This window comes from Carassius gibelio, chromosome A7 (assembly GCF_023724105.1).
Source record: "Carassius gibelio isolate Cgi1373 ecotype wild population from Czech Republic chromosome A7, carGib1.2-hapl.c, whole genome shotgun sequence".
In the NCBI taxonomy this organism is placed as follows: domain Eukaryota; kingdom Metazoa; phylum Chordata; class Actinopteri; order Cypriniformes; family Cyprinidae; genus Carassius; species Carassius gibelio.
Window position 1 is genome coordinate 3,527,897 of NC_068377.1, and position 21,949 is coordinate 3,549,845.

Below are 21,949 nucleotides of genomic sequence, written 5' to 3' on the forward strand. Positions count from 1 at the left end.
TTAATTTAATATTGCTATCAAAGGAATAGTTCAACCAAAAATGATAACTTTCCATCATTTCATCAAAGATGTAAGTTAATAATAGCTTTTTATTAAATCAACTGGTTCTAGTGTTTTTTTTTTTTTTAGTTACTTTTGTTAATTGATAAATCAGCTGTTTTTAACTTATCTATCCATCCATCCATCTAAAAATACTTCACATTTTCTGGCTAGGCTTTTTTCATATTAAGGGACTTTTACTTTGAAATAGAGCCGCAAACAAGAGGCGGAGTTTCGACCCGGAAGTAAACAGTACATGTAGAAGTTGATCGATTTGAAACTCATGCTGACTCAGGGATAGCCTGTTAGAAAATGTTTAACCTGAGAGTCACACAAGCGCTTCAGTGAGGATCCAGACAGACACATCATTCATCAGCAAACCCCTGCAGCGACATGAACAGCGAGAACTTCAGCCTTAGCGAGAAGCTGGTCTCGTCCTCGTACGTGCGCCAGGGCCTGCAGGCTCGTCGCGGGCACGAGCAGCTCATCCGAGTGCTTTTACAGCAGGTGACCGCGCTTTGACTGACACGAGTGTCCATCAAGCTCTTTTAATGTCTGGATTTATTATCAAAAACATTCTAAACAGCACGTTTCATTTCTGTTTATTTATATTGAATGCAAATAGCTGAATGTAAGGGTGCTTTTTACACCTACTTAAGTAGGAATTTAATATATGTTTATGTTTCATAATAACTTCTTTGAGAGCTGCTGAATGCACTGACTACCATAAATGTACTTTAATTTCATTTCTATTGAAACCCTTATGTTATGTTTGTAAATATATTGTAATTACGCATTTGTAATGATGACGTTGCAATTTAGTACATTTAAAATATTTAACATTTCATGTAATATTGAACAAAACAGTTAAAATTATAATCAAGTGCTTTACATGTGCTTTAGCATGTTAGCCAACACATCAAGATAAGTGTACTGTAGAACATGACCAAAGATTATTAAAACATTAGCTTAAAATGTAAAACTTTCAATGTGACATTTCTACAAGTGGACTTTGTAAATGCACTTAAGTGTGTTAAGAAACTCTTTAAGACACTCAAGTGGCCTTTTATTTTATTAATATAATATTATCTGCAAGTACAGTGTTTTGAAATTATTATTTTAAGGTTTTAAGTACATTACATTCAGTACAAATAAAGCACACTTTCCCAAAGGAACATCAATAAATCTTAAAATATGGAAAATTTGTCATTTTTGAAACAAGAAAATTTAAGATCATGTGATCGAATGTCGTCTAACTTGACTCTCAACATTTTTAATGTGACATTTCTACAAGTGGATTTTTTAAATACACTTAAGTGTGTTAAGAAACTCTCTTTAAGTCACTTAAGTAGCCTTTTATTTCATTTATAGGTTACACTTTATTTTAATGTGAAATTTCTACTAATTGGCTAGGATTATGGTTTGGTTTAGGGTTACTTGGATGTAATTATGCATAATTAATTGGTATTATAATATTAATTACATGTAACAAGGACACCTTAAAATAAAGTGTGACCCATTTAAAATGTATTAACTGTAATGTAATATTAAACAAACTAATATTATCCTATTACTATAGTTACAATTATAATCAAGGGCTTTATGTATGGTTTAGTATATTAGTCAACACATATTGTACTTAAGTGAACTTTAAAACATGACAAAAATGATAATTAAAACAATCATTTAAAATGTAAAACGTTTCTAAAAGTGGAGTTTTTAAGTGCACTTAAGTTTGTTAAGAAACTCTCTTTAAGCCACTTAAGTGGCCTTTTGTTTCTTTTTTTGGTTACACTTTATTTTAAGGTGTCCTTGTTACAGTGTAATTATACATACTGTATACGTATTGAGTAATATTAATTAACTTAATATACTTACTGTATGGTTAGGATTATAGTTTGGCTCAGGGCTACTTGCTTTTAATTATAATTATTATAATAGTAAGTACATGTAATGTAACAAGGACACCTTAAAATAAAGTGTTACCCATTAATGTTATATTATCTGCAAGTACAGTGTTTTAAAATGATTCTTTTAAGAGTTGAAGTACACTAAATTCTGTACAAGTTAAGCACACTTTCAATAAATCTCTTAACATATTAGACAATTTGACCTTTTTGTAAGAAAAGTTAAGATCAGGTGGTAGAATTTCATCTAACGTGACTCCCAAAACATTTCTACAAGTGGGCTTTTTAAATCCACTTAAGTGTGTTAAGAAATTCTTTAAGTCACTTAAGTGGCCTTTTATTTTAATTTATAAGTCACACTTTATTTTAAAGTGTTTTTATTACAGTGTAATTAAACATATAAGTACTCCGTTATATTAACTACATGCACTTTCTGTGTGGTTAGGAGGATTATGGTTTGATTTAGGGTTACTTGCATGTAATTATGCATAATTAATTGTGTTTATAATAGTAAGTACATGTACTGTAACGTGTGTAACAAGTGTTAAATAAAGTGTTAATATTATATTACCTGCAAGTACAGTGTTTTAAAGTTATTCTTTTAAGAATTAAAGTACACTAAATTCAGTACAAATTAAGCACACTTTCCTAAAAGATTGTCAACAAATCTCTTAAAATATTAGAAAATTTGTCCTTTTTGTGGCAGTAAAAGTTAAGATCAGGTGGTAGAATGTCGTCTAACATGACTCCCAAAAATGTAAATATTTGCAATTTTAAAATGTTATTTTTTTATTCTTTTCTTTATGGTGCCAGCCACATAAAGTGCACTTCTGATCAGGTTTGGGGTCTCTTGCAGGGCAAATGTCCAGAGGAGGGCTGGAGCGAGAGCACCGTGGAGCTCTTTCTGAACGAGCTGGCCGTCATGGACAGTAATAACTTCTTGGGGAACTGTGGTGTGGGCGAGCGAGAGGGCCGGGTCGCCTCCGCTCTGGTGGCCCGGAGACATTACAGGTGGGACGCACATGAAAAACATCAACAGATTGTCTAGACTAAGCTGTCTTGTAATAAAAGGCTGTGGTGTTGTTCCTCTCAGACTGATCCATGGCATCGGCCGCTCGGGGGACATCGCTGCTGTTCAGCCCAAAGCTGCCGGCTCAAGTCTCCTGAACAAAATCACTAATTCAGTCGTGCTGGACGTGCTCCGATTCACAGGTACTGTCTGTTATGATTCATGAACCAACTCGCTCGCCGCTGGGAAACATCAAGGAAGAACTAACAAGCACAAAGCAATTCTTCTCTTACAATCCAGTGTTGTTCTAGAATCATTTTGTATAGTTTTTATTAATAATTTCATTTCATTTTTCTATTTTCTGTTTTCATTTTTATTTGAAAGCTTTAGTAATTTTGTGTTTATGTATTTAATTTTTTCTATGTAGTGTTTATTCATTTTTATTAATTGTGTTATTTGTAATACTTATACAATGTAAAAATCATTATCAAATAATTGTAATATCTTTAATAATGTTATTGGATTGAAATTTCTCAATGCTATTATAGTTTTTATTAATAAATACATTTTACTTTTCTATTATGTTTTAATTTAAAATCTTTTAGTAATTTTGTGGTGCGTTTCTGTATTTGTATTTTTTTATTTTCTTTTTCTATGTAGTGTTTATTCATTTTGATTTATTTTAGTTTATTTTTGTGTTATTTTTAATAATAAAATTAAAATAACTATGTAATAATTCTAATAGATTTAGATATTTTTATTATTGTGTACATATTTTAAATAATGTTTTTACATTTACATTTTTTGTGACCTCAGACCACAAAACCACTCTTAAGTGTCCATTTTTTGAAATTGAGATTTATAGACAACATGAAAGCTGAATAAATAATCTTTCCATTGATGTTATGGTTTATTAGGATTGGACAATATTTAATTAAGATACAACTATTTGAAAATCTTGAATCTGAAGGTGCAAAAAAATCTAAATTTTTAAAGATGTCCAAATGAAGTTCTTAGCAATGCATATTACTAATTAAATATTACATTTTATATATTTACAGTAGGAAATTAACTAAATATCTTCATGGAACATGATCTTTACTTAATATCCTATCATATATCTATCATTTTGACCCATACAATGCATTTTTGGCTATTTCTACAAATATACCGCAGCGACTCAAGACTAGGGTCACATCTATGGTTTTAGTTTTCTTTCCAGCTCGTGATAATAGTCCAGATCTGTGCCTGTCTGTGTGTGTTTTCTCAGGTGTGAGGAGCGTGTCCTCGTGTTTCGTGGTCCCTATGGCCACAGGAATGAGCCTCACGCTGTGTTTCCTCACACTGAGACACAGGAGGCCAGGAGCGCGGTATATTCTCTGGCCTCGCATCGACCAGAAGTCCTGCTTCAAATCCATGCTGACCGCTGGTGAGATTTCAACACAGTCCACTTCAACCTACTGTTACTCCCGTATTACTTGATGCTGCTTTGTCAATGCACTAGAATGCGTTTTTTTTACTGCTAGTAAGAACAAGAATATGTTGTAGTTTCCTTTATGGAGCTTGATTCATGTGAGTGAAGAAAAGAAGTTTAATAGAGAATCTGGCATGATTTTCATCTCTGCGAGGCTTTGAGCCGGTGGTGATCGAGAATGTTCTGGAAGGAGATGAGCTCAGGACAAACCTGGAGGAAGTGGAGAGGAAGATCCTGGAGCTGGGAGCCGAGAACATCCTGTGTGTCCATTCCACCACTTCCTGTTTCGCTCCACGTGTCCCTGACAGGCAGGTCAAAACCAAAAAAACAAAACCAGAAAAAATATGTTCTTTACTATAAATATTTGGCCATACGTTTCTGTAAGCATGTATAGGTGTAGTATAAAAGAATAGTTCCCAAAAAGAAAGTTCTGTCATTATTTGCTCACATATTATATTTATTTCTCCTTTTTTTTAATTTAAATTTGTATTTATTTATTTATTTATTTATTGTTTTATTCACTAATGGAGGCCTTAAGCAAAAATGCCTGAATTTTGTATATTTATTTATTTATTTATTCTTTTTAATTTTTTTGAGAAACAGTAAAAGAGGCCTTAGACAAAAAGGTCTGAATGGTGTATATTTATTTATTCATTTATTTATTTATTTATTGTTTTTTTTTGACAAACACTAATGGAGGCCTTAGACAATAATGTCTGAATTTTGTGAATGTAATCATTTATAATTGTTTTAGTTTTTTTTCAAGAAACACTAATAGACGCTTTAGACAAAAAATGTCTGAATTTTATAAATGTGTTTTTTTATATATTTATTTAGTAATTTAGTTGAGTTAAAGTCTGTTTATTTCGTTGTCTGTTTCCAGGCTCGAGGAGCTTGCTGTTCTGTGTGCAAAGCATGATATTCCTCATATAGTCAATAATGCTTATGGAATACAGTCATCCAAATGTATGCACCTTATACAGCAGGTAACATTTCAGCTTTCTGGGGTTGATTTACTGCAAAATTTACTCATTTCAGTGGAACCGAATTGGCTTATGAAGTGTTTTTAGGGGGCTCGCGTTGGGAGAATCGATGCCTTTGTCCAAAGTCTTGATAAAAACTTCATGGTCCCGGTCGGAGGTGCCATCATCGCAGGCTTCGATGAGAGCTTCATTACGGAGATCAGTAAGATGTACCCAGGTATGCTTCTTCTCATTAAACAGTAAATGTGTTCTAGATGAGAGGTCTATACAAACCTGATTTCTGGAATCTGTATGCATTTAATTGTATTTGAAATACAATAATAAAATACTCTAATTAAATTAAACCTAACATGTGGGTAAAAACTACTTTTAACAGTAGGTGACACTCTGAAATCTACTGATTATTAACTGCCACATCTCACTGAAGTCACAAAATGGCATCAAGCCAGGGCTTCTTATCATTTTTAAGAAGCAAAATTCTTTTTACACCGTTAGTATTTGACTATTTTGAAAAAAATGTATTGAAGGCTTACTTGCAAATTTGAGACCATTTTTTAAAATAAAAAATGCAATGCTGGGCATTAGGAGTCGAACTTTTTCCTGTTGTTTTCACACAAAGGAGATTCAATAAATGGTACAATAATTATTATTTATCGATTATTATTATTATTATTATTATTTTTTAGCTGTTTTGTGAGCTTTTTTCTCATGATTGTCTCCTTGATATAAAAATATTAGTTTAATTAAATGGTATTATTACACTTTATTTACATTTTAAATATGATTTAATATCAATGGTTATTACATTAATTAAATGGTTAATTAGTTAAATATCTTAATTGTTCTTGCCTTTTTTCCCTTGCATATTTACTGGTTGAATAAATATGTTTATATATAAATAAAAATAATAATAATAATAATTATTATTATTTGTGCTGAATCGTGTTTAGAATCCAATACTTTTGCTTACTGTATCAAAAAATAGTGATAAAAATTTGCAAGCCTGAATGCAATTTTTTTCAATTCAATTCAATTCAAGTTTATTTGTATAGCGCTTTTTACAAAATAAATCGTTACAAAGCAACTTTACAGAAAATTATGTTTCTACAATATTTAGTAGTAGCTAGTAGTTTGTGCACATTTGACAGGATTTTAGAAAAAATAATAATAATAATACAAGACGTAGTCAGCTAGACGATGAACTATCAATATTATTAAGTTATTATATGATTCAGTCACACATTTAGCAATAATTGTTAGTTCTGTTTGTTGATTCAAGGTTAGCATCATCTGGGGTCCTCTGAGGGTCAGCATCATCTCTTCTCAGGTGTTCTGGATCCAGACTGGAGCTTGTTTAAATCCTAGTTAACATGGGATGTAAATCCCGTGGCGAAACATAGAAACAAAATACAGACATCATTAGCATAGCTGCTGATCCAACAAAGTAAAATTAGTTTAACCCAAGCTAATGAATAAAAATGCAACTTTGAACAGATGCAACTACACTCACAATTAAAAAGAAACATTATTCGAATGCTTGGCGAAAGAGATGTGTTTTTAATCTAGATTTAAACAGAGAGAGTGTGTCTGAACCCCGAACATTATCAGGAAGGCTATTCCAGAGTTTGGGAGCCAAATGTGAGAAAGCTCTACCTCCTTTAGTGGACTTTGCTATCCTAGGAACGATCAAAAGTCCAGCGTTTTGTGACCTTAGGGAGCGTGATGGGTTGTAGCGTGGTAGAAGGCTAGTTAGGTACGCTGGTGCTAAACCATTTAGGGCCTTATAGGTAAGTAATGATAATTTGTAACTGATACGGAACTTAATAGGTAGCCAGTGCAGAGACTGTAAAATTGGGGTAATATGATCATATTTTCTTGACCTCATAAGGACTCTAGCTGCTGCATTTTGGACGACCTGTAGCTTGTTTATTGAAGAAGCAGGACAACCACCTAGAAGTGCATTACAATAGTCCAGTCTAGAGGTCATGAATGCATGAACTAGCTTTTCTGCATCAGAAACAGATAACATGTTTCGTAGCTTGGCAATGTTTCTAAGATGGAAGAATGCAGTTTTTGTAACATGGGAAATATGATTTTCAAAAGACAAATTGCTGTCTAATATAACACCCAGATTTCTGACTGTAGAGGAAGTAACAGTACATCCGTCTAGTTGCAGATTGTAATCTACAAGATTCTGTGTAGTGTTTTTTGGTCCAATAATTAATATCTCTGTCTTATCCGAATTTAATTGGAGAAAATTGTGTGTCATCCAATCTTTTACATTTTTAACACACTCTGTTAGCTTAGATAATTGGGAAGTTTCATCTGGTCTCGTTGAGATATATAGCTGAGTATCATCAGCATAACAGTGGAAGCTAATTCCGTATTTTCTAATAATATTACCAAGGGGCAACATATATATTGAAAATAGAAGGGGACCTAGGACGGATCCTTGTGGCACTCCATATTTTACTGATGATAAATGAGATGACTCCCCATTTAAGTAAACAAAATGGTAGCGATCGGACAGGTAGGATCTAAACCATCTTAGAGCCTGCCCTTGAATACCTGTATAGTTTTGTAATCGATCTATGAGTATGTCATGATCTATGGTGTCGAACGCAGCACTAAGATCAAGTAAGACTAGAAATGAGATGCAGCCTTGGTCTGACGCAAGGAGCAGGTCATTTGTAATTTTAACAAGTGCAGTTTCTGTGCTATGGTGGGGCCTAAAACCTGACTGAAATTCTTCATACATATCATTTTTATGCAGGAAGGTGCTCAATTGAGCAGACACAACTTTCTCTAAAATTTTAGACATAAATGGAAGATTTGAAATAGGCCTATAATTTGCCAGTACACTAGGATCTAGTTTTGGTTTCTTAATAAGAGGCTTGATAACCGCCAGCTTGAATGGTTTTGGGACGTGTCCTAAAGTTAACGACGAGTTTATGATATTGAGAAGCGTTTCTTCTGCTACAGGTAACAGCTCTTTCAGTAATTTAGTGGGTACAGGATCTAATAAACATGTTGTTGGTTTAGATACAGTGATAAGTTTATTTAGCTCTTCCTGTCCTATGGTTGTAAAGCGCTGCAGTTTATCTTTGGGTGCGATGGATGAAACTGAAGTGTTAGACGCTGTAGAATCTACATTCGCTATTGTATTTCTAATGTTATCTATTTTATCAGTGAAGAAATTCATAAAGTCATTACTATTTAACGTTGGTGGAATATTTGAATCAGGTGGCATCTGGTAATTTGTTAACTTAGCCACTGTGTTAAATAAAAACCTTGGATTGTTTTGGTTATTTTCAATGAGTTTGTGTATATGCTCTGCTCTAGCAGTTTTTAGAGCCTGTCTATAGCTGGACATACTGTTTTTCCATGCAATTCTAAAAACTTCTAAGTTAGTTTTTCTCCATTTGCGTTCAAGACTACGAGTTAATTTCTTGAGAGAGTGAGTATTACTGTTATACCATGGTACAGTACGTTTTTCTCTAACTTTTTTCAATTTGATTGGGGCAACAGCTTCTAATGTATTAGAGAAAATAGTGCCCATGTTGTCAGTAATTTCGTCTAATTCGTGTGTATTTTTGGGTACAATTAGCAGTTGAGATAGATCAGGCAGGTTATTTGCGAATCTTTCTTTGGTGGCTGGAACAATAGTTCTGCCCAGACGGTAACGCTGCGACATATAGTTAATATCAGTTATACGCAGCATGCACGATACAAGGAAATGGTGTGTAATATCATCACTTTGAGGTACAATATCTATAGCAGTAAGATCGATTCCATGCGATATAATTAAATCTAGTGTATGATTAAAACGATGAGTGGGCCCGGTGACATTTTGCTTGACTCCAAAGGAGTTTATTAGGTCAGTAAACGCAAGTCCTAATGTATCATTTGCATTATCAACGTGAATATTAAAATCTCCCATGATTAGCGCCTTATCAACTGTAACTAGAACAGTGGCGGTTCTACATTGAAATACACCCTGGGCGAGACCCCTTTCGAGCGCAACCCCCAACCCCCCCCCTCCCCCCCCCCCCCCACACACACAAAAAATAGCAAACAAAGTTCTGCACAAACAGCAATATTTTATTATAACAACTGTTTTCATATGATGTGATATCATTGCATGCATGTTTCCAATTTGCCATTCCTGCACTTGTTAAATTGATGTTCCTCTTGGAAAACAATTTACAGCAGAAGCAAAAGAGGCTGTTGTTCTTAATTGAAGAAATCAGCCAACTTCTTGCCATCTTTTCACCACTTACTAATGTCTTCTTAAAATATTAGTGGTGGCAACTTCTCACATTACTCTCATTCCTACGGAAAACAAAGCCAGGTGGCACTTTACTTGGTCCTCTGTGAACCAGCTCAGTCCGAATCCTGTCAGTCAGATGTGAGGGCCAGTGGGGCTCAGTGGGGGTTCAGCTCCAGGCATTTCTATCAGACAGCATATTGGCATATTACTCAAAACACATAGCAGTGAAAAAACACAGTCCTACTCATAAATTATCAGAAATATTAAAATTACATTAAATTGCAGTTGTCTTGTAGCCCCCCCACACACACACACATACACACACACGATATGCACACCTGAAAGCTCATGCTGGGTAGAAGTAGAGGCAAAGAGGTCTTCATCCTCAATATCAGATATTTGTGGAGACATATTTGTAGCGGAGGAGGTGGTTGGCTCATCCTGACCAGTGGTAGAGGATGCTCCAAAATATTTTAGAAGTGCCCCTGAAATTGCAATTTAACTGCATTTGAAATCAAAAGACCATAGGATAATGTTTTATAAAGCTAAAACAGCCTAGGGTCAAATTGACTCAAAACATAATAGAAGGGTTACATAAACATGCTCTTACACACTAAATGTCTGTCATTACACGCTATATCCTCCTAGACCCGAAAAAAAACAACATTTATTTATTTCATTTTTCCCCCCATGTCATCACATTTTTTAGAGCATAGAAACAAATAGTAAAACAAATACATTGAAAAATTATATTTTATTCACGTTATGCTATGGTCACTGGGACTCAGTTGTTTAAAAAATAAAATGACTTTAAATTATATGTATAGGCAAAAACAAAAACTTTTTGGGTTTCAGGATATTTTTCAGCCAAAATTTGTATATCAATCTAACTTTTCATGGAGGTACCATTAGGTTACTGCCTCAAATTATACGCATGACACACTTTTAAAGCATCATAGCAAAAATGCTAACAAAGAGTTACGTTATACCCACCATCAATTAACATTAGCCCTTCATTCATGAAATGGATACTGTAATCATACAGAGACAATAGTTGCATACCTTTATCTTTTGCTCGTTTCTCCTCTTCTTCTTTTCCGAAATTGGGCACCTGGCTTTGACCTTTTCTTCTCCATCTCTGTTTATTTGGCACTCGACAATCAACAGATTTCCCATCCCCCCAACTGTCACTCAGGACCAGAAGTCAGGACTAAACCAATTCACCTTGATGACCGCATAATCGTTTTGTATTACCTAGTTTCATTTGCAGGAACTATAGGCCTGTATATAGGCCTGTATTATAACATTATGAATGAAATGTGCGTTATTTGGAAGAAAGTCGGGGTGTGTGACTGACTTTAGCCTATTATTAATTATATTACTAGTGTGGATCCCCCGTCCCCGTCCACCCCCGCCCTGTCCGTTCCATTTGAGAGAGACCCAGAGGTGAAATGTCGCACGCGCCTCTCGCCCCACTCCCTTACACTTCTCTCACAACACAACGCTTCAGTGGATATTTTCAGCAAGCAGGGGCGCCAGCAGCTGCAGGGAGCGCCAATTTGCCAATTCCACACACAGTGAAATGATATAAATGACGAAAAACCGCTTCGCGACACAGAGGATTTTTTGTTTATCTACTCGTGCTGCCGCCCCCAATGTGTCCCGAAAAAATGACGCCCCGGGCGGCTGCCCGGTTCGCCCGTGCCTAAAACCGCTACTGAACTAGAAGGTCTGAGAGGAAATCTGCAAATTTTGACGTTTTTCCAAACTTTATATGAAACTAAATTGTTTTTATAACTAATAACTACCTAAAGACATGCTAAAGGTTGAAGAAATACCAGGCTAAATCATGAACATCACTGCTTTGGTCTCTGAGATTTAAACATGCTGAATATTTTCTGCTCTGAATGTGCATTTTTCAGTCAGTAATATTTCCTCTTGCATAAGCTGTCTCTAGAGATCTGGGAAGAGTTTAGGAGTGTTTTTGTCCTGCACACTGTAACCCTCCCACCTTTTTCTGCACTGCAGAGGAAACCCCAAACACTCCTGCTAATATTGATTCTCTGAGTGCGCTAGAGACGGTTAGACGGGGGGTGCACTTAGAATTTGGTCCATTGTTACTTCAGCTCTGCTGCACCTTTTCAAAATGCCTCATGATAGGTTAGATGCGAGTAGATGCATCCCTTTCAAGCATGCAACATTATTAAAATGAATGCCTTCAGCAATAAGCTGATTATTATTTTCATGTTATGCCTGATAATGTTCTATACTGTTTTATGTAAACAAATAAAATGCAAATCTAAATGCAAAAAAAGCATGAACTGCATTAAGGTGTTGAAGTGACAAGTGTTTCTTTAATGCATTACAGGTTACTGAAGCAGTGCTATTGTACGCTGTTGATTTTAAAGGGGTTGAGATGATGTGCTCTTGTGCAGGTCGAGCTTCTGCGTCTCCGTCTCTTGACGTCCTCATTACGCTGCTCACACTGGGAGCCAACGGCTACAAGAAACTCTTGGCTGAGAGAAAGGTGAAACATTTTTCATTACTTCGAATTATGGCTGTATGGTATTATTGTTAATTTAGTATTATTAATACACTTTTGTAGTTCTTATCAGTATTTTTTCATTTTAGTTAAATTTGTAATAATTTTGTAATTAGTTTTTTTTAAAGACTTCTAAATTCAATTTTTTAAATTTCATTTTATTTCAGTTACTAATTTTAGTTCTATTTCTTCTGGTATTTCCAGTGTAATTATGGCAAAGCTGCTTATTTCCATAGTCCTTTATCCACAATTCAGATTGTGATTCCAGATATTTCAACCTATATATATATATATATATATATATATATATATGTATATAGGTTGGTGAGACTTACTATATATTAGTAAGTCTTCTGTGGCCCCTTGGAGGTATAAAGGCAGGTGGGCACATTATCCTAATGAGACTCCAGTACATGCAGGGAAACGCCATTACCCATCATGTGATATTAAACTTTTAAAGCTTATTGATTTACCTCTAATGCATCCAGATTGTTAATAATTTACATTCTTTGTTGACTAGATAAGATGTTCTCTGTGGTCAGATTCAGTTTCTAATATGTTTTTGCCAAAGGACAATGAATGAATTACTGGATTATAACCTTACATTTACATTTAATCATTTAGCAGACAGTTTTATCCAAAGCGACTTCCAAATGAGAACAATAGAAGCAGTCAGGTCAACAAGAGAACAACAACAGTATACAAGTGCCATGACAAGTCTCAGTTAGTCTAGTACAGAACGCATAGCCAGGTTTACAATTTTTTTTTTTTTTTTTTTTTTTTTTATAAATGAAGAGACAAGAAAAAAGGAAAAGTGCTGGTGTTAGTTGGTTAAGTGCTGGTGAAAAAGATGAGTCTTTAGATGTTTCTTGAAAATGAGTAAAGACTCAGCTGTACGAATTGAGATTGGGAGGTCATTCCACCAGCTGGGCACAGTCCAGGAAAAGATCTGTGAGAGTGATTTTGAACTTCTTTGGGATGGCACCACAAGGCGTTGTTCACTTGCAGAGCGCAAGCTTCTGGAGGGCACATAAGATTTAACCAGTGAGTTTAGGTATGTTGGTGCCGTGCCAGTGGTCGTCTTGTAGGCAAGCATCAGTACCTTGAATTTGATGCGAGCGGCTACTGGTAGCCAGTGTAACCTGATGAGGAGAGGAGTAACGTGAGCTTTTTTTGGCTTATTGAAGACAACCCTCGCTGCTGCATTCTGGATCAATTGCAGAGGCTTGACAGTACATGCAGGAAGAGCCAGGAGAGCATTACAATAGTCCAGTCTGGAGAGAACAAGAGCTTGGACAAGAAGTTGGGTGGCTTGCTCTGACAGGAAGGGTCTAATCTTCCTAATGTTGTATAAGGCAAACCTGCAGGACTGGGTCGTTGTAGCAATGTGGTCTGTGAAGCTTAACTGATGATCCATCACAACTCCTAGGTTTCTGGCTGTCCTCGAAGGAATAATGGTTGATGAACCCAGCTGTATAGAGAATTGTGATGAATCAATGGGTTAGCTGGAATCACCAGGAGTTCTGTCTTTCTAAGGTTAAGCTGAAGGTGATGGTCATTCATCCAGCTAGAAATGTCACTCAGACAGGCTGAAATGCGAGCAGCTACCGTCGGGTCATCTGTTTGGAATGAGAAGTAGAGTTGGGTGTCATCAGCATAGCAGTGATAAGAAAAGCCATGTTTCTGAATGACAGATCCTAATGACGTCGTGTAGATGGAGAAGATAAGTGTTCCAAGTACTGAGCCTTGAGGAACCCCAGTAGCAAGGTGTTGTGACTTAGAAACATCACCCCTCCAAGACACACTGAAGGATCTGTCAGAGAGGTAGGACTTAACCCACAGGAGTGCGGTTCCAGAGATGCCCATCTTTCTGAGGGTGGACAGGAGAATCTGTTGATTAACAGTGTCAAAAGCAGCAGACAGGTCCAGTAAGATGAGTACTGAGGATTTTGAAGCTGCTCTTGCTAGTCGCAGGGCTTCAGTAACCGAGAGCAGAGCAGTCTCAGTTGAGCGGCCACTTTTGAAGACAGATTGGTTGCTGTCCAGGAGGTTGTTCTGTACAAGAAACATAGAAAGCTGGTTGAACACAGCCCGCTCAAGTGTCTTTGCAATGAATGGAAGAAGGGATACCGGTCTGTAGTTTTCAAGAAGCACTGGATTTAGAGATAGTTTCTTGAGCAGTGGGCTTACCTGAGCCTGCTTGAATGCTGAGGGAAATGTTTCAGAGTCAAGAGAGGAGTTAATAACGTGAGTAAGCGAAGGTATGACTGAAGATGAGATCGTTTGAAGGAGATGAGTGGGGATCGGATCAAGTGGACAAGTAGTAGTATGATTGGACCGGAGAAGTTTGGAAATGTCCATCTCTGAGAGTGGGGAGAAGGAGGAGAAAGAGTGTGCGTCGGTCATTGTGAAGTTGTCCTTAGTCTGCGTTGTGGAGAACTGGTGACTGATGGTCCTTGTTTTATTAATGAAGAAAACTGCAAAGTCGTATGCTTTAAGAGTCAATGAAGGGGGTGTTGAAGGCGGATTAAGAAGAGAAGAGAAAGTCTTGAAGAGTGTCCGAGTGTCACAACAGCTGTTAATTTTGTTGTGGTAGTAGGATATTTTAGCCATGAAGACATTTGCAGAGAAGGAAGAGAGGAGAGACTGATACACACTGAGGTCGGTAGAGTTTCTTGATTTCTGCCATTTCCTCTCTGCAGCCCTGAGTTTAGAGCGATGTTCACGGAGAACCTTGGACAGCCAGTGGCAGATGAGGCGGTGCGTGCTGGTCTAGACAACAGTGGGCAAAAGTTGTCCAAGCAAGATGTTAAAGTAGAGCAAAGAATGTCTGTAGCGCTGTTCGTGTCCAGAGCTGAAAACTGAGAGAGTGCAGGAAGCGAAGATGAAACCACAGAAGATAGGCCAGATTGAGAGAGTGAGCGTAGGTTCTGTCGAAAGGTGACCTGCGTTGGAGTGTGTGCCACTTCAGGAGTAAGTGCTAGGTTATCAGTAATGAGGAAGGAGTCTGAGGTGTGGAGTGGAGCAACTGAAGAGTTGTCCACAGAGCAACAGCGAGTGTAGATGAGGTCCAGTTGGTTGCCTGATTTGTGAGTTGCTGTAGTAGACACTTGCTTGAGGTCAAATGAGGTGAGCAGAGCAGCCTGGGGTTTATCTAGGTGGGTGTTGAAGTCACCAAGCAGTACCAGAGGAGTACCATCTTCAGGAAAGTTTGATAGCAAGCACATCCAACTCCTCCAAGAAGTTTCCCAATTGACCTGGGGGACGATAAATGACCACAAATTGGATTTTAACAGGGTGGGTTACAGTAATGGCATGTGATTCAAATGAACCATTACCGTTAGGTGATGGCTGAAGATCAAATTTCCATTCTTTTGATATAAGGAGACCAGTACCTCCACCCCTCCCAGTGGTACAAGGAGTGTGGGAATAAGTGAAATTAGTGGAGAGGCCTGCGGGAGTGGCAGAGTCTTCAGGTTTGATCCAAGTCTCAGTCAGTGCCATGAGGTTGAGACCGGAATGAGTAGCAATAGAAGAAATGAAGTCTGCTTTGTTAACTGCAGACTGGCAGTTCCCGAGACCAACTGGAATAGAGAGCGTAGTAGTAGAGGTCAGAGGGACAGGCCGTAGGTTTGTACGTAGCGTGCTCTCTAGCGTGTTAGTAGTGATAGGAGAGATCTGAAAGCACATAGTGACTACAAGTGTAAGAAATATTTGAGAACAAGCTATACAAAAAGTAAAGAAAGGGGGGAAAAAGCAATACTCGTGCCCTGTCGGTGTCCTTGAACGGTGGAGTCGCGCAGGTAGAGTCGATGGTCTTTACACTCATCGGTCTTCACACGAGGGCTGCCGCGGTGAAACCAACCGCTTTTGTATTTGCCTGAATACCTGTGATTGAAGTCAGCTGGCCACGCCTCACTATTTAGCAGATCGAAACTGGGCAGTCCCGTGATAGGCAAACGCAAAACCAAGCACCACTTTCAGCACGTATTTAACACACAAAATTTTAACCAAAAACGTTCCTAGCAATGACGATCACACAGTAGTGTAATGAGAAAACGAGACAAAACACTTACAAGCTGCTGTCCATCTCTGTTGCTCACCCTCATGGAATGACATGAGGGTGAGTTATTAATGACATAATTTAGATTTTTGGGGGAACTAACCCTTTAAGTTATGAAAGTATCGCTTTTTAACTACACTTAAGTGGCCATTTATTTCATCAACATTACATCTGCACGTTTTATATAACTACTTTTAAGATATGATGTACACTACAAGTGCACATTTAATACAATTAAGCAAACTTAATTTTAGGATTTTTGGATTTTACACTGTGTTAACGTTATTTTTACTTTATTTTCTACTTTTTTGGTAAATTTGTTGCCACAATTCAAGAGAATTGTAGGTAGTTGCTATGGTGTTACTGTTTGGATGCTAGGATGAATTTCATTTGCATAATGAGAGCTTCTGGATATTATGAACTGTCATGGACAGCAGGTGTTTTCATACTGTGGACATTATGTTTAACTATGTTGAACATGTTTTTTTTGTAGACCTAATAATTTCCATACTGTGGATCTCAGATGTCTTACTAACAGCATCATAATAGGGGCCCATAACCTGAGGGCCCCCTACAGTTAATCTGTAATTGATCTCAATGCTGGATGCAGCTCTGCTAACACAGCTGATTCTGTGATGCAATTACATTAATGCTTCAGATGAGAAAGCAGGCTGCAGATTGCATCTGCGTCTGGAGAGGAGAAGGGTAGGGTGGCTGGAAAGGGAAGCAGGTGCTGGGTTTACTGTAGGACAGCACACACAGAAATGCCACATTAGCAGAAAACAGAATGTGCGACAGAAAGAAGCTGTGTAGAGTGGAGTGTGGAGAGCTATTTATAACTGTAGTTGTGAACGGTCTGCAGGAGCTGTATGGCCACCTGGCACAGGAGCTGAGCGCTCTAGCCGAGAGACACGGGGAGAGACTGCTGCATACGCCACACAATCCAATATCACTGGGTGAGGAGTCATACATCATGTGTACTGCCATGTCATGTGAGAAAGAGTTCAGTAAATGAGGATTTCATGAGTAAATTGTTAGTCCCATAACTACACCATCTGGCTACGCAGAACATCTTTCTCTATTGACGACCGTTCAAACATGGTCATGTATTTTGATTGAATATTTTGAATGTTTTTATTTTCAAGTAACGATAAAAATGCATTTTGTTCTATATGAAAGGTTGTTGTTTTTTTTCTTTTCTTTTTCAGTGTGAAAAGTGTGCATCCTTGTGAAAAAGAAGTGCACTTAAATGTGTTTAATGTGCACATGTAGCGTGCTTCAAAACTTGAAAGCACATATTTTACAAATTACTTCCAGATAATATGTTATTCATGAAATGAAAGGCCACTTAAGTGACTTAAAGAGAGACACTTTCTTAACACACTTAAGTACACTGATGCATTTTAAATCATTGTTTTAATAATCTTTTGTCATGTTTTAAAGAAGTACACTTATTTTGACATGTTGACTTACACACTAAAGCATATTTTAAGTACTTGATTATAATTTGAACAGTAGTGTGTCATTTAGTATTACATTTTAAGTTAATATATTTTAAATGTTCTAAATTGCAACAAATGTGTAATTACAAATATGACATACAAGTTTCAATAGAAATGACATTAAAATATATTTTAGTTTCCATAAATGCTTGTCAGCACATCGAAATCAATATAAATAATTATGAAATTACATATAAAGATGTACTTAAGTCCTACTTAAGTGGGTCAGAAGGTTCTCTTAAGTTCAGCTAATTGGATTTAATACAAATTTAAACCAGAATACATTTTTGTTTAATTTCAATTAACATGCAGTTAAGTTTCTGAAAACATAAGGGCAGCATCGTCATGATGTCATTTTTTGCAGCTCCAGAGATTTTAGTTACATGATTATAAATGCCTAATATTTAATGCTTTGTAATATTTTATAATATTGTCTCTTCCATTCTGTTCCCTTCAAAGTGTTCATAGCACCCACAGGGGTTAGATTAAAACTCAAACACGTGTATGAGAAGCTTTCTGATGACTTTTCCTGGTCTCTCCAGCGATGTCTCTGAACGGTCTCCAGACGCACAGCAGCGCAGCAGTCACGCAGCTGGGCTCCATGCTCTTCACCAGACAGGTGTCTGGAGCCAGGTGAGCTATTCTCCACACTGCCACCTCTTACTATTGCAGCATTAGTTGTCCTCTAATTTAACTTCAATGGAAAAATGAGTTAAAGAAAACAGATGTGAAGTCAGTCTCTTCAAGTTTACACAGGTGTTCATGTGGATTCCGTTCAAGTAAAGGTAATGAACTACACACTAACTAACCTAACAACTTGGTGGAAATTTATGAACAGATGTGTGCTTGTTATACTTTAACATAAATGGCAGCTTACACCAGTAACTTCTGGTGTACTTTATGCTAGATGAGTGATTTAATATTTTACATCCCAAATCAATATTTTCTCTTCTCTTAAAGAAATGGTACAGCCAAAAATTTGCTGAAAATGTGCTCACCTTCAGATCCGAGATGTAGATGAGTTTGCTTCTTCATCAGATTTGGAGAAATGTAGCATTGTATCAATGTCTCAGCAATGGATGCTTTGCAGTGAATGGGTGCCGTCAGAATGAGAGTCCAAACAGCTGATAAAAACACCACAATAATCCACAGCACTCTAGTCCATCAGTTAATGCTTTGTGAAGGGAAAAGCGTTGTTTATTAAAAAAAAATTTAAATCCATCAAGAAGTTTTAACTTCAAACTGTTGCTTCTAGCCAAAATGCAAGTCCATCCACCAAAATATTTGTTTAGATCTGTTTTTGCTCCTAAACAATCCGTTCATATTTCTTTTCTGATTCAGACAAGATTATTATTTTTTTTTTAAATCACTGGAGGATGCAATATTACAGATAGAGGACTCTTACTTAAGTCAGAAACAAAGGTTTGAAATTAAAAACATCTTAATGATGGATTTGTTTCAGCTTTTCTCTTCACTAGTCATTAACTGATGGACTGGAGTGGTCTGGGTTATTGTGATGTTTTTTCATCTGTTTGGACTCTCATTCTGACGGCACCCATTAACTTCATTGGTGAACAAGTGATGCAATGCTACATTTATCCAAATCTGATGAAGAAACAAACATCTACGTCTTGGATTTTCATAAAATGTTCATTTTTAGGTCAACTATTCCTTTAATATTTTCTGCTGGACACTAGGTGACCTGCTATAATAATGATGAAACCTTCGTTCTGCTGTCCACCTTCAGTATTTAAATGGATTTCATTCTAATTCTCAAGGGTTTATCCTGTAGCATTATCCTCTCCATCTACTTTTAGTCTGTCACAGCATGCACTCTATCTGCAAAAAATAAAAATGACAGGAGATTTTAAAACTGAACGAAGTGTCTGCCGTGGATTTGGAAAGAGCAGAGTAAAACACTGCCATCTGTTTCAGCGTATTATAGAGACTCTATTTGTCCTATTTAGACTCTACATTGTTTTCATTGTCAAAATGACATACCCTAATAAAATACATCTAAGCATTCATTAAAAATCTGCTGTATTTTAAAGTAAAACTTTTAACATTATTACAAAGTGCACTTTTTAAAAGTGTACTTAAGTGTGTTCAGCTGTCATGAAAATGTCTCTCCCTAGTGAAAAAGAAGTACACTTCTATAGTGTAAAGTGCTTTATTTTTGCTCACTAATTTTGTACTTAATATACTAAAAATTGTTCTTTAGGACTTCTTTAGATAATCTTAAGAACATCTAAGTGTACTCAACTGTGCTATTTTGAGACACCTTATATATGAACTAAACATGTATTTAAAAAATGTATTTAGGTACCACTTGCACCCATTGTTCATACAAAGATGGGTTCGAGTTTACTACAATAAATTTTTTCAATAAAGACGAAGTATGTTAAAAGCACATTTAATTCATATACATGGTGTCCCAAAATAGCACAGTTGAGTACACTTAGATGCCCTTAAGATTATCTTAAGATGTACTAAAGACAAAATATTAATATATTAAGTACAAAATTAGTGCTAAAAAATAGAGCACTTTAAGTGCACAATAAAAGTGTACTTTTATGCCTTAAGTCACTTAAGTGGCCTTTTATTTTGTTAATATTATACTGTCTGCAAGTAGTTTTTTTTAAATATGCTTTTAAGATTTGAAGTACACTTCAAGTGCACATTCAATACAATTAAGCACACTTTTTTTCCACAAGACTTTACATAAGAGGCAGAAATGAATGAGATGGCTTGTTAACTGGTGTTTAATGGCGTTGCAGGGTCGTCCCGCTGGGTGTGGAGCAGACGGTGAGCGGACACACGTTTCGTGGCTTCATGTCTCACGCAGATGCCTATCCGTGTCCGTACCTTAACGCAGCCTCTGCTATTGGAATAACCAGAGATGATATAACGCTGTGCATCAAGAGACTCGATAAATGCCTCAAGAGCCTTAGCAAAGAAGCTCCGGCAGAGAAGAGTGAGTCAGGATCTCCAGCTGAAGATGTGGACGACCAAACCGTGCCGTGATGCTCTGGGGGAAAGAGCAGGATACATAGGAATCATTTTGTCATAATTTGATTTTGTGGCAATAACGTTGAGTGTGAATGTTGATACATCACAGCCACAAATGCATTTGTTTGTTCCCTCCATGCTCTATAAATGCGTTGTGACCTGTGTTTGATAGTGTGCCCTAACAGACAATAAATGCATTTTGTTAAGTCATCAGGGTTTTTTTTGTTTTTTTTGAATAAATAAATAAATGTCTCTTGATGTAGCAAACCCTGCAATGAGAAACTGCTATTTATTTATTTATACTGACTTTACTAGACATATTCTCATCTTAAATACTTGGAGAAAAGATAGTGCTAATAATGACTGCTCTTAAGATTATTATTATAAATAAAATATTTAGCAGAATATAAAGCCAAACTTTAGTTAGACCTTATAAGACTCCCATTAGATTGTTTATCTTTATTTATTTATTTATTTATTTTCAGGACGTGCTTAATTTTATACCATATTGCACTAATATTCAATTATATTTTTCATATTTTCAATTTTTTTGTAAAAGAGCTTTAACTTTAGTTGTTTTCCAGGACATCTATTTGTAAAATAGTATTGAAAGAATTTGCACTTTATATTTCGTATTTGGTATATTTATGTGTTTATTTAAAAATATAAAAATAAAAATTCTGGGGGTTCTAAACTGTATTGCAAATAAGTTTTTACAAATATGTAAAAAAAAAAAATATATATATACATATATATATATATATATATATATATATATATATATATATATATATATATATATACACACCTTTTTTTTCAGGACACATTTGACACAATGTGGACAGCAAAGAAAGAATTTCATTGTACAGGGAAACTTCACTGTGCACATTACAATAAACTCTTTGAACCTGAACTTGATTTGAAAAAGCATTAAAAAAAACTATATAATTTTCTATATATAATTATGGCGTTAGAGCTGTACAGTGCTCATGATCTCTTTCAGTGGAGCGTGTGAAGTGCTAGCTCAGTAACACAATAGTGCAGTGTTTTTAATAACATCTGTTGTGTGACGTAGCAGAGGAAGGTGCACAGTCTCTGTTTTCGCGCGAGAGGTGCTGAATCAGCTAACTCACTTCACACTGTGATGCATT

The 21,949-nt window shown here is 36.2% G+C and overlaps 1 protein-coding gene across 1 annotated transcript; it reads left to right on the forward strand.

Annotated features, from left to right (window-relative positions):
• Nucleotides 1-267: 267 nt before the first annotated feature.
• On the forward strand, nt 268-21,008 carry sepsecs (Sep (O-phosphoserine) tRNA:Sec (selenocysteine) tRNA synthase). Its single transcript, XM_052600953.1, has 11 exons — nt 268-546; nt 2,803-2,957; nt 3,040-3,158; nt 4,226-4,384; nt 4,584-4,737; nt 5,313-5,415; nt 5,500-5,629; nt 12,118-12,209; nt 17,150-17,243; nt 18,332-18,422; nt 20,567-21,008. The coding sequence occupies exons 1-11, from the start codon at nt 433-435 to the stop codon at nt 20,811-20,813; spliced, it is 1,458 nt and encodes a 485-aa protein (XP_052456913.1). The 5' UTR covers nt 268-432; the 3' UTR covers nt 20,814-21,008.
• Nucleotides 21,009-21,949: the final 941 nt, after the last annotated feature.